Below are 12,081 nucleotides of genomic sequence, written 5' to 3' on the forward strand. Positions count from 1 at the left end.
GGTGGATTGAAATCATCGTCCTCACCATCAGTGCTTGCTGGTCAGTAACTCCACCCTCCCTCCTTTTGTGATGTTAGGCTCATTTACGCTTATTTTTTGGATACATATCATACCTCACACAATGCTCTGTGTTTCACATCCTGTTGGAAAACACTATTTCTATAAGTACCATGTTACAAGCTTATCAGGCAGTTACAAATTATGGACTGTGGGTAAGGCTTCGATGCAATGTTTTTATTGACTATATAGTGAAGTGTAGGTTACGAATCAGAGTATAGGCATTAGGAAGGGTATAGTGTAGGATATTTGTTTACCATAGTAGGCGGAAAAGTGGAGATTTATATCAGTTACAGATAAGGTAAGATAACGAGTGGTGAAATAATATTAATGGCAAGGCAACATAGTGTACAGATGAGTAAAAAGCTGATAATGAATAGACAAGAATTAACTCACACTAAATTCGCGCTCAGGTTGTTTTGTTCTATGCTAACCGGTTGATGGGTGACAGGTTCTGTGGTTGTACGACCACTGGCAGTAGGCAGTCGATTGTGCGTTTCTTTTGACGTCTTAGGGTATTTATAAGCGTCGTTTAGCGACCGAGTATTGATAGGTCCAGTGAATTGCCTGTCTACTTCAATTGAAAAGAATTAGTGAGGGGAAAGTATCTAATACAACTACAAGGTTGGGAAATAAGGCGACTCAGTCTATATATGTAGAGAGTCTATGATGTCTGTGTGGGACGTGGATGTGTTCGTTTGCACCAGATCTATGCAGGTGAGGGCTTGATCAATGAGTCTTGCAAACGTATGTATTTTGTCTGCCACGCGTATTTCAGAAAGCAGACTGTTCCATATCAATGCGTACTTGATAAGGAAGAAGTTTCCACGTGTTTTTGATCTGTGTTTTTCAATTTTGACAGTGGATACTTTATCTCGAAGGTTGTATCCATGTGAGTCTTGGTAGAGAGCTATATTACATGTGGAATAAGTAAGGTTTTTAAGGAGTTTGAAATAAAGAATCAAGTTAGACCTAAGCCTTCTTTTCCAGAGGGGTTCTAGTCCTAAGATATGGCATCTGGATTTGTAGTCAGTGAGTTGGTCGTTCTTAAGTATTTTGCGAGTGAAGTCTCGCTGTATTCCTTCCACCTTAAGTATATCAGATAGGCGTAGGTTGGAAAATAAGAACGAGCAGTATTCGACGATGGGTCTTACGCAGGCTTTATACAGGATGATTTTAGTTTCGTTTTGAAGGAAATTACGAAGGATGAAGCCAAGCAATCTCCGCATTTGAGATGCTTTAGTTGAGATATGTTCAGAGAAGTTAAGACTGTCAGAGTAATGTACCCCAAGATCAGTTACTGATGTCAGCCTGGGCAGTGGGTTTTTGTTAAGTGCTAGTTTTTGTTTAAGTGACGTGTTTCCAATACATAGCCAACCGCATTTCTCTGTGTTGAGCTTTAGCCCCCAGCGTTTGCACCAGTCGTCTACTTTGTTGAGTTCATGTTGGATCGTTTGCATAGTACTACGTACATCACCAATGTCAATTTCTTTAGATGACTTTTAAGTCATCAGCGTAGAGGTAGGTCTTACCTGTGGTAAAGCACTTGCATATATTGTTGATATAAATTATAAAGAGCAATGGACCCAAGACACTACCCTGCACAACACCACTGGTTATTGGTCGAGGTGTAGATGTTGTAGAGTTAATTTTGGTTATTTGGTATCTGTTTGTGAGGAAAGACTTAATCCATTGCAATAGGGGGTTTATAATTCCAACTGACTGGAGTCTGTTGATTAGAAGATTATGGGGTACTTTATCAAAGGCTTTCTTTATATCGAAATAAAGTATAATCACTAGCTTTTTCTGGTCACGTATGCGAGTAACCTCGTTAAAGAAGTCTATCAGACATGTACTACATGATCTTGTTCTAATGAAACCATGTTGTGATGGGTCTATTAGTTCTTCCTTAAGTAGGTGATCTGATGTGATGGGAATAGCTTCGGGCCATCTTGTGGAGCGATCGATGCACGCGAGTATGTGGTCATTCCCGTGCGAAGGTGGCAATGATCCCACAATGTCTATATGAATGTGATCGAAGAGGGCATCGGAAGTAGCGAACGTGCCAATATGGGCAGCTAAATGCTTGTTCACTTTTGATCGTTAAAGTTGCAGGCATTACTTTACCCACATACGGACAAACTTATTCATGGACGGCCAGACGTATAGTGCAGCTATGATACGCCATGTGGCTGTAATACCTGGATGAGACAGTCCATTCAGGGCATCGAAGATGAGACAACGATAAGCAGAGGATACGATGGGTTGGGGAAGACCAGTAGAAGCACTACACAGGATAGTACCTGAGCCAGTAGCTAGGGATACTTCCCTGAACTGAAGGGATGCAGAATGTTGTGCTTCTGTACAGGAGGGATCGCTTGCTTTGGCGGCGGTCATAGCAGGGAGATCAAGCACCGGCAAAGTAAATGCATTCACTTGGATACGTGACAGAGCATCGGCAACATAGTTCGACTCGCCATACACGTGACGAAGGGCTGTCGTGGACTGAGAGATATATTCCAAATGTCTGCACTCTCGTGGTGAGTAGTGGTCAGACTTAGTATGCAGAGCATACGTTAAAGGCTTATGGTCGGTGAATAAGATGAAATCGCGACCTTCTACTGAGTACCGGAAATGTTTGATGGAACATTAGGTTGCTAGCAGTTCTCAACCAAAGGCTCTATATCTCGTCTCCGTGGGAGTGAGGCTTCGTGAGAAAAATTTGAGAGGTTGCCAGCTTCCGGGGATGTTCTGTCGCATAAGGGCTCCTATGGCAAAATCCGATGCATCAACCGCTATACTAAGTGTGGCTGATGGGTCAGGATGAATGAGGAGTGTGGCTTGAGCTAAAGCTGTTTCGATCCCTGAAAATGCAGTACATGCGGCATCTTTCAACTCCAATTTGCGTGGATTACCGCGAAGTAAGTCGGTTAATGGTCGTGACCGTTCTGCCGCGTGTGGGATGAAGCGACGATAGAAGTTAACCGAACCGAGAAATAACTCCAGTTCTTTAAGTGTGGACGGTGCAGTGTACTCCATTATTGCACGTACATTGTCCTCACAGGGTAGAATACCCTCTTGCTTAGTAAAACGACCTAAGAATTTTATTTCTGGTTTGCTATGTTCACACTTGTCCGAGTTGACTATTATTCTATCATCCGAAAGGCTCTGGAATAGTAGTGTTAGATGCTGATAATGTTTATCTACGTTTGATGATGCGATTAGCAGGTCATCAATATAGACGTCAACAAAATCTAGGTCTCGTACTATGCTATCTATGGACCTTCGGAAAGTTTGGGCAACATCCTGTAATCCAAATAGCATTCGTAGGAACTCAAACAGACTGAAAGAAATTGTTATGGTGGTTTCCTCGATTTCTTCAACAGCGACTGAGATCTGATGATATGCTCGGATCAGATCGATCTTGGAAAAAGTAGTCGTGCCCTTGAGTGATGCCGTGATGTCGTGTACTTGGGGGATGAGGTGGCTATCAAGACGTGTAGCTACGTTTAGTTCCCGGTAGTCGCCGCATGGTATCCAACTAACCATATCCTTTTTGCATACCATGTGGAGAGGTGAGGCCTAGGGACCGTGAGAAAGGTGAATAATACCAGTTGCTAGCAAATTGTCATAGTCATATTTGGCGAAAGCTAATTTGTCCAGTGCCAGTCGACGAGATTTTGCCGTGACCGAGGGTCCGCGCGTGACCATGTGGTGTACCACACGACTAGTTACCGATGGGATCTCCTCGAGAGGCTTAGTTAGTTGCGGGGATTTCTGGAATAAAGCGTGGAATATATGGTCACGCGAATGAAATACACCTGTGATTCGGTACGCGTTTGTGTGAGCTTTATAACCCATGAATTTGCTTTCAAAGAAGTATCGATTAGCTGCACCCTACGTGAATCGACTAGCATTTTATAGTGCTGTAGGAAATCGATACCGAGTATGGCTGTGTAAACATCGGCAATGGCGAATGTCTACAGATACTGTCGTCAGTTGTTCAGGTTGACCGTAAGTTGTCGTGTACCACGGGCAGGAGTGCCTAGGCCATTCGCAGCGCGTAGTGGAAGCATCGTGGCTTGAGACCTACTGTTACCAATGGGTACGACGGAAACTTGGGCACCTGTATGTACCAGGTACTTAGCGTTATTGCGGTAGTCGTGCACGTAAAATAAACGGCTAACCTGAGGTGAGGGGCTAGAGAGTACGGCCGCATCTACTCACCGGCCCGGGAGTTTGCGTCTTGTATGAGCAGGGGGCTCGACAATGGCGTGCACATGGCCCAAAAGTACAGTGGAGCCAGCACTATCCAGTAACCACTTACGAAACGGTCTTTTAGAGCGGCTTGGAAGATGCCCGCTTGGAACAAGTAGTTACGGCGTTACGGGAGCGTGACCGGGCTCACGGGACGTAGATTATGGTATTTTGGAACGGTCTCGGAAATTGAGACGGGTATGGATGTAGCCACTCCTATCACTTTGAGCTGAAAGGTGACTAGCGTTGAGATCTACGTTCGAGAGTGACGTTGAGACAACTATATAGTCGTCTCGGAAGCCAGTCCTTGCCAGTATCTTATCTGCTATGGTAGCCACCTGGTTAAGTGGAGTATCCTTGAGCAGGGCCGTAATCGTTGATTTTTTATGTGCTGGTAGAGATTCGAGCCATAATTCCTTAACAAGTACGTAATCGGTTGTCGTGGGTCCTGTGGGAGGTTGCGGGTGCGTGAGGTGATGGCTCGGTTTAGCGTCACCAGGGGGTGACATGCCAATAATGTCCTCAAGAGTTTCTCCCTCGATGGGAGGAAATGTATGGGGATCGCCTCCTTGAGACGATCATAAAAGTTAGATACATTGGGGTTGAGGGCAACCTCATAGCAGCAATGTGATTTCCTGGTAAAGTTTCCAGAGCGCAAGCCTGTTTCTGCCGTCGGTTCGTAATGCAGTGGATTTCGAAACGAACCTCCAATGCCGCGAAACAAACTTCTGGATCATGAGGAATAAAGGAGACAGGTCGGAAATTGATAAACTGTACCTCGGAGTCTAGTATAATAATGCTACCCTTATCACTCATCGTCATTTCGAGTTGTTGCCAGAATATGATATACTTAAAGACATCAATATGAAAATGTGCAACAAGTGTGGATGGACGAGTAATAAACTCACTGTGATAGTCTTCTTTTGAAGGTTTTCCAGTGGCTGAAACGTGTTCGCAGTTTGGGCTAACCAGATGTAGTAGGCATCGAGTCACGGTCGACTATGATCACCATTACAGGAAAACTACGTGCCAATCGCTAGGTTAGACGCATTCGAAGGCTAAATATCAGAAGGCAGTTGAAGGTTTTGGTAAGATGTATTTGTAGGTTGTGACCTGAGCGTGATATAGACAAATCTATGGGACCCGATTAAATGCATCCTAGGTTACTAAAGGAATCAGCGAAATTCGCCGAAAATCCCCCTAAGCCTATTTTTTAATCTATCTATAACGCAGGGTCGATTACCAAAAGACTGGAAAATGCTGAAGTAAGTACTATCTTCGAAACAGAGATCGAAATTTCTGCTCACATATTGCTAATTAAAAAAAAACATTTTCCTTCTAATCACATTCGGCAGATATTTGGCCTATCAAACTTCATTTTCCTATTTTTAGAAAGAGCTTCTAGGAGAGGATATACTTAGGAAGTTCTTCAGGTCAATGCTCTTATTGAAGCAGAGACAAAGTTATGGGTTTGACCTACAAGCTCAAGGCTACTTCCATTGACCTTGATCTACTTGAGGTCCGATTCGATATTTTATTTGTTGTTCATATTCTTCTTGGGATGTGTTGATAGACAGAATAAATGTCCTAGGAAGGAATTTTGATCCTCCTTTGGGTTTTCTATTTAGATGAACTACTACTTTCATCATTTAGGCCCATGAAGCAAGTACCCAGTACTCAAAATTCATCCTATGAGTTTGAAATAAATACTGTCGGGCCTTCAAGCTCATTCAATAAAACAATCCAAGCTATTTCAACTGATTGCTCAAAGATTTCTTTTTCCTTGCCTCCTGCGAGCAAATATGTTCCGGGATCTAGTCCTTCCATACATAAACTCCCGTTTGATGTGATTCTAGAGATTTTCAAGCTTCTTCCAGCCTCCGACTTACTACACAATGTTCCAGCTGTCTGTCAGTTGTGGTATTATGTGTCTTTAACCCCTGTTCTTCGCACTCGTCTTGTTCTACGACGTCAGATACCAGCCGAATTAATTACCAGAGCTATTTCCAGTCGGCCGATGCTTCGAGTTCTACGCTGTCTGGCACTTAAACATGCGGAATCTGTACTGCCGGATGCTATTAAGCTTTGTCCCTTGCTTACATGCCTTAATATAGGGTTTAGCACATTGAGCGAGCGAGCAACAACTATCCTCGTCAATAATCTCCCACCAACATTACTGCATCTCAACGTTGAAGGTGTAAATACTATAGAGGTAACCAATAAAAAATAAATTTTATTGTAGTTCAACCCGTTGGACCTTGGTATTTTGGTTTTTAGTCGTGTAGTACCATCTGCTGGTGAATGAGCATTATTGTTTGTTAGCTTTTGCATCATCATGAGTTAAAATTTACAGCTAGACACTAACCATGTCTTTAACAGCTAGATCTACCTTCAGCGTAATGGATAGGGATTAACCCCAAAATCTTAGGTTCTTGTCTGATGGTTTGTTCGACTGAATCAATATTTCCAGGTTCATATGATGACTCCTACAATTGTTTTGATGTGACTTCATTAAAGTATGAACTAACAACGGCGACAAGCAGTCTACTTTCTCAAATTTATGACTAATAAGTAACTTGAGTGTTCACTTCTCAACGGGTTTGCAGGATTAGTGTTGGGCCTGGACTTAGTGACAGTGTTGTCCTAAAGCGAACTGTTTTATTGGGTAGTATATTTATCGTTCTCTCTAGCGAGTTTGGTGCTAGTAGTTTTGTTAGGAATTCCCTTTATTTTAGTCAATTGCAAATAAGTTTTAAAGCTTGCTATACGCTCAATGTTTAAGTTGTATTGTTTCAGATTACAATCATATAGACTCTTTCCTGTACTTTAACGAATAATCATCATGTATTAATTATGTTAAGGTGAAAATAGCGGTTGATTGGTTACTTAATACGTTTGCACATGAGTTCTGTTTCATTCGTCTTAGTTTTTGATAGTCCAGCACGACCAGACTGTCGGTACAGCTACTCTCCACGACGCACTTCAAGAGAAGAGATAAAGATATGCGGACAATGATTCAAGCCTAAGAGAGAAATGAGTAAAAAAATTGATGGAGTCGAGTGAGACATATAGCCTGACACTGGTTGAAATTTGAAAAAGGAGTCTTTCACTGTTACCAATGTCGAAATATATCACACGGTCCTCAAATGCAGATTTTATTTATTTGTCGGACCCAAACAAAAATATCCTCATCCGTCTACACGGCTTAGACAAATATCCATTAACTCCATAAATGTAGGTGTCTCACTTCACTAAAGTGACTGTCATATACGTACAGATAATGATATGTATTGTTCATTCCCCTTATGTTTGTTTAAAAGCATTTTAGTCATTGCTCTTCCTATCGATACACATAAAACTGAATTTGGGTGAAATAGGACGAGTTTTGAGAAAATATTTAACCAATCAAAACATAATTTTCTACGTTTAGGTTGCTGTCTGTCAAATTTAGTAGTAGCACATCAATTTATAAGAAGGGATAAATTGAATAAATGCACGTTTTTGGTACAACAATAACTTGGAGTAAGTAGAGAGTTAGGTTCTTGATTTCTTAATCTGTACCTTCCTGAGTACTTAAAACTGCACTCCTTGACTGTTCAGGCAATTTGAATTTACTTATGTGTATTTGAAAATTTGGGTGTAAGCCTTTCCCTTATAGTAAAAAATCTTTTTGGATAACTTTGGTTATTTCAAAGTCAATCTTACGGTGTGTTTCTGTTAGCTTTATTAGTATCTCTGATTAACTTCCAAACATTGGTACCTTTAAGTATCCCACATACAAATATCTCATCTACTATATCTAGCATTTTGGATAATTTCGCTCCTCTGCCTTCGGTTCCACATCTTAAACTCTCACTATTGTCGAATCAAGAGAATCATTTGTGCAAAGATAGATCTTCACTTTAAGCAATCATTACTTTATTTAATAGAGTACACTAATGTGTTGTTCAAATAGAGCATCGTAAGGAGATGCAGTCCCATGGTAGCCGGTGACCAACAATTGGTTCATACGCCATTTTTTCCTTTAGGATACTGGAGCCCATGTGCACCATTGGTTTGGAATCAGGGTTTTCCATCTCTCCTAGGTAAACTTACCGTGTCCATCAACCTGGTTAAAGCGCCGGACATTCTCTTTTCGTCCTCTCAATTTCTTAAACAACACCCGTGGTGCGAGAAGGCAGTGAGTAGGACTTCCCTGACAGAGGCTATAAACGCGTGGCCATGTGAGAGTATTTGGAGAGGGAGAGCAGACTCTTCTCGCTCTCAGCCGTACAAGGGCATTTGGGGTCGTGAAAGTAGTTATTAATCTTTCAGAAATTAGCATGAATCCAGTATTTCGTATTTTTATAGGTCATGAGCACATTATTCCACACATAATTTCTTTTCCTACCTATTTTTCTTTTAGTTTGTCTGTTTTTCCAATAATTTTGTTGACTCTCTCATGAATTGATACACTATTATGAGTAACAAACGTGGCATAATCCATTTATCAAGAGCACGTTTATATACTAGAATTTGAACCACACTGTTTACATTAGCGTTAGCGATACTACTTAGCTTCTCGAACCGATCCTATACTACTCAGAGTAATTAAACACGGAAGTTTACGAACCAGTCAAATTTTCTTTATGAACCGACAAAAAGCCGAAACAGTAACTGGAATAGGTTTTCTGTACCATGGTGATATTTGTAAACAGTCCTGTATGTAAAACAATAGAAATTCACAGTTCAGACGGATACTCTAGGTAGTGTTGTATTCTCTGAGCTAGATGGTTTAATTCCAGACCTTTCATTGTTATTCTGAATAACATCTTCAATCACCCCTTCATGTAGAACTGATTTTTCTAGTTGCTCCACAAATTTTATGCCGGTTAGTTCTGGTGGGCGTGCTTGTGATTAGCTGCTTTTGTAGGTTTAGCTGTCTTAGTGTGTCCTTGGACTCACGTTGGCTGTCTTTGTCAGTTAACCTCCAACCCTGTAATTGATTAACCCCTTCCGTATGGATTTATAGATTGAATCCCATTTAACTTCTTCACGACGAAGCAGGCTGAAGATGTCCGAAACGACAGTAAAGCTCTGCGATCAAACTATGTAGCTCGAAAACGACAATATCACCAAGTTTCATGTGTTTGTTTACCCGGTGTTTTTGTGGTGGCTTGGATTTTCATCCTTCATTGTAATAAGTAACTACTTAAGATGAATATAGCACTTATTAAATTGTATTTTATGTATCTTATATTTTATTTGTGAAAAATAATTTATGAATAGGTATCATTTAAGCAGATTGTTATATACTTTACATATTTGTCTTATCATTCATTACTGATAAAAGTTTTATTACTTTTAAATGTCTTAACTTCCTGCTACTTTTTGATATATTTTCTAGATTGATTTCATTACTACTTTAGTACTTAGGTGTCCGAAATTAGAAGCACTCAATCTGTCACATTGTGTTTCAGTGTGTGATACATGTTTAAAAGTAATTTCAAGTGGACTACACAATCTACGCCGTCTAAACCTGGATGGTGTTCTTTGGATTACAGACACCGGTGTTTTACATCTGGCCGACAGTGAAGCTGTACGTAATGGTAACCTTGATGCAATATGGTTAGATGGTTTTGAACTTTCAAATTCCGGATTAAATGAATTTATTGTTCGATTGGAATGTGCTACAAAACGGACACCAGAATTTGAAGATCTTATAAATCCAGAAATTGAACACCATGTAATCGGAATTCAACAACTGTGGATTAGCTTTTGTGATCATGTTGAAGATGAAGCAGTTAAATCCATAGCTAACCTTTCAAATCTTGTCGCTCTTACATTGCGAAAAACTCATCAAGTCAGTCCTACCGGTTTAAGCTCATTATTTGTCTCCAAAAGTTTAAGTCATTTGGACCATCAATTAAAGTTGAGGTATCTTGAACACTTAGATTTAAGTGAAGCACCTGGTTTGAATGATTCAGTAGTGATGGATATTTGTAGCTGTTGCGGTAGTCGCTTACGCTTTCTTACCTTAAACTGGTGTTGGGAAGTTACTGATATTGGTGTGAACCAAATAATTGAAATATGCAGTTCTTTACGCCAGCTAAGCCTTATTGGGAATTCCGTCATTCAAGGAAAAGCATTTGCTGATATCCCGTTAAAAGTACCTCATTTAGTGATATTAAATTTGACCCAATGTAATCACGTTGTTGATAATATACTTGAAGATCTTTCACTTAGAATGCCAAATTTATATGTGTTTGACTTCTTCGGTGAACGTGTCGGTGGAGGACTGAATGATATTTGCCACTTTGATATATCTAGAGCATTGGGCAAGGTGCCCATTTGTACAGATTAACTAGTTGTGTTCAAAATCAATCAAATTACTTCAGCTTTCTATTCAACATTTTACTAGTTATTAATTAATCTGTGATATTTACATCTAAGTCCTATCCACACTATCTAATCCTCTTAGTTTTCCTCCTTTTCGTTGATTGTGTGTCATTACAGCATTGTATTTATTATCAAGATAACGTGTAATTACTAAGCAGATTTTGTCCATTCTTTTATAGAAATCTTACATTTTCTTTGTTATTGACAAATTACGGCGCATACAAGTGCACATTGTGTTTGCCATGAAGACAATAAAAATGCTTTAGCTAGTGATAAAACTAGTTTAGTATGGGGAAATTTCTTTACATGTTGTCATGCTGGATAAAAATAAGATTTCTATTTTGTGATTGAAATTTATTTGACATTTTTTGCATGTTTTAAAGTTGATGAAGCTGTATCATATCTACTTCCACTTTTTATTCTCAACTATTCCAAGTTTATTGTTTAGTAATTGTTGCATAATACCTATTTTTGTTAAGAAGAAACAATACACACTAAACATGTGTTTAGCCTGTCCTTAGAGAAGGTAGTTCAATTTTTTATTGATTAAAAGTGCATACGAATGAAAAAAGATATAATTTCATGTTAGTGACTATTTTACATGAAAAAGTTGCGGAAATGATAATTTCCTACAAAATGACTAATAAACCAACTCATTTAACTTGTGCTAATTAAAAATAGAAAGCTCTGATCAATGTCTATACTGATCAAATATCGACATGGTCTTCAATTGTAGCACTGTTCTTGTTCGAAACAAGAGTATTCTTGAGATTGCAACATAATGTCATTGATAGAATCCTTTTTCAAGACTATCAAATAGTAAACAGTTTTCATAACAGAACTCTTAAACAATACGGTTTCACACAATTAAGGTGAAAATCATCCATTACTACCGTATTATCGTGCCACATTTTTAATGTTATATAGAAGCACGGATAAGTTCCTACACTTTTTGTTACCAGACACTAATACACAATTGCTGAATCTCGGAACATTATCCCTGATAACCCTAGGCTTATAGCTTTGATGTGACCAAAAGTACAACAGTTTTATGGTTCTCACATAGTACTGCCGTTTTGTTTTCTGCAGTTTCCTTCATCGTTCTTTTTCATAACAGCGAGAAACGTATCAGTGCAGTAACTTTGTTTTATAAAATTCACAGGATTCGAGTTTTCTCAATATTTAAATAAAAGGTTCCATAATTTGATAGATGTATGTATATCGTTTCAACTTGTTTTGTCATTTCATAAAAAAACGAACGATGAACAAGCTGAAGCCCATGTAGCATCACTACGGCTGCATAAGTTTCGCGTAAAGTAGTTACTTGTGGGTATATAGCCACTGTAAGAAGGTTATGGAAATCATTAGAATTTTTCTTCTTTTATTTTG

General features: G+C 39.5%; 1 protein-coding gene across 1 annotated transcript; it reads left to right on the forward strand.

The window, feature by feature from the left end:
* Positions 1–5,971: 5,971 nt before the first annotated feature.
* Positions 5,972–11,200, forward strand: Smp_029210 (putative f-box/leucine rich repeat protein; the record flags this gene model as incomplete). The annotated part of the gene is made up of 2 exons (XM_018799004.1): positions 5,972–6,526; positions 9,701–11,200. 2 exons carry the CDS (start codon positions 5,972–5,974, stop codon positions 10,655–10,657), a joined length of 1,512 nt encoding a protein of 503 aa, XP_018650837.1. The 3' UTR covers positions 10,658–11,200.
* Between the last annotated feature and the right edge of the window lie 881 nt (positions 11,201–12,081).

Source organism: Schistosoma mansoni, chromosome 3 (genome assembly GCF_000237925.1).
Source record: "Schistosoma mansoni strain Puerto Rico chromosome 3, complete genome".
Taxonomy (NCBI): Eukaryota; Metazoa; Platyhelminthes; class Trematoda; order Strigeidida; family Schistosomatidae; genus Schistosoma; species Schistosoma mansoni.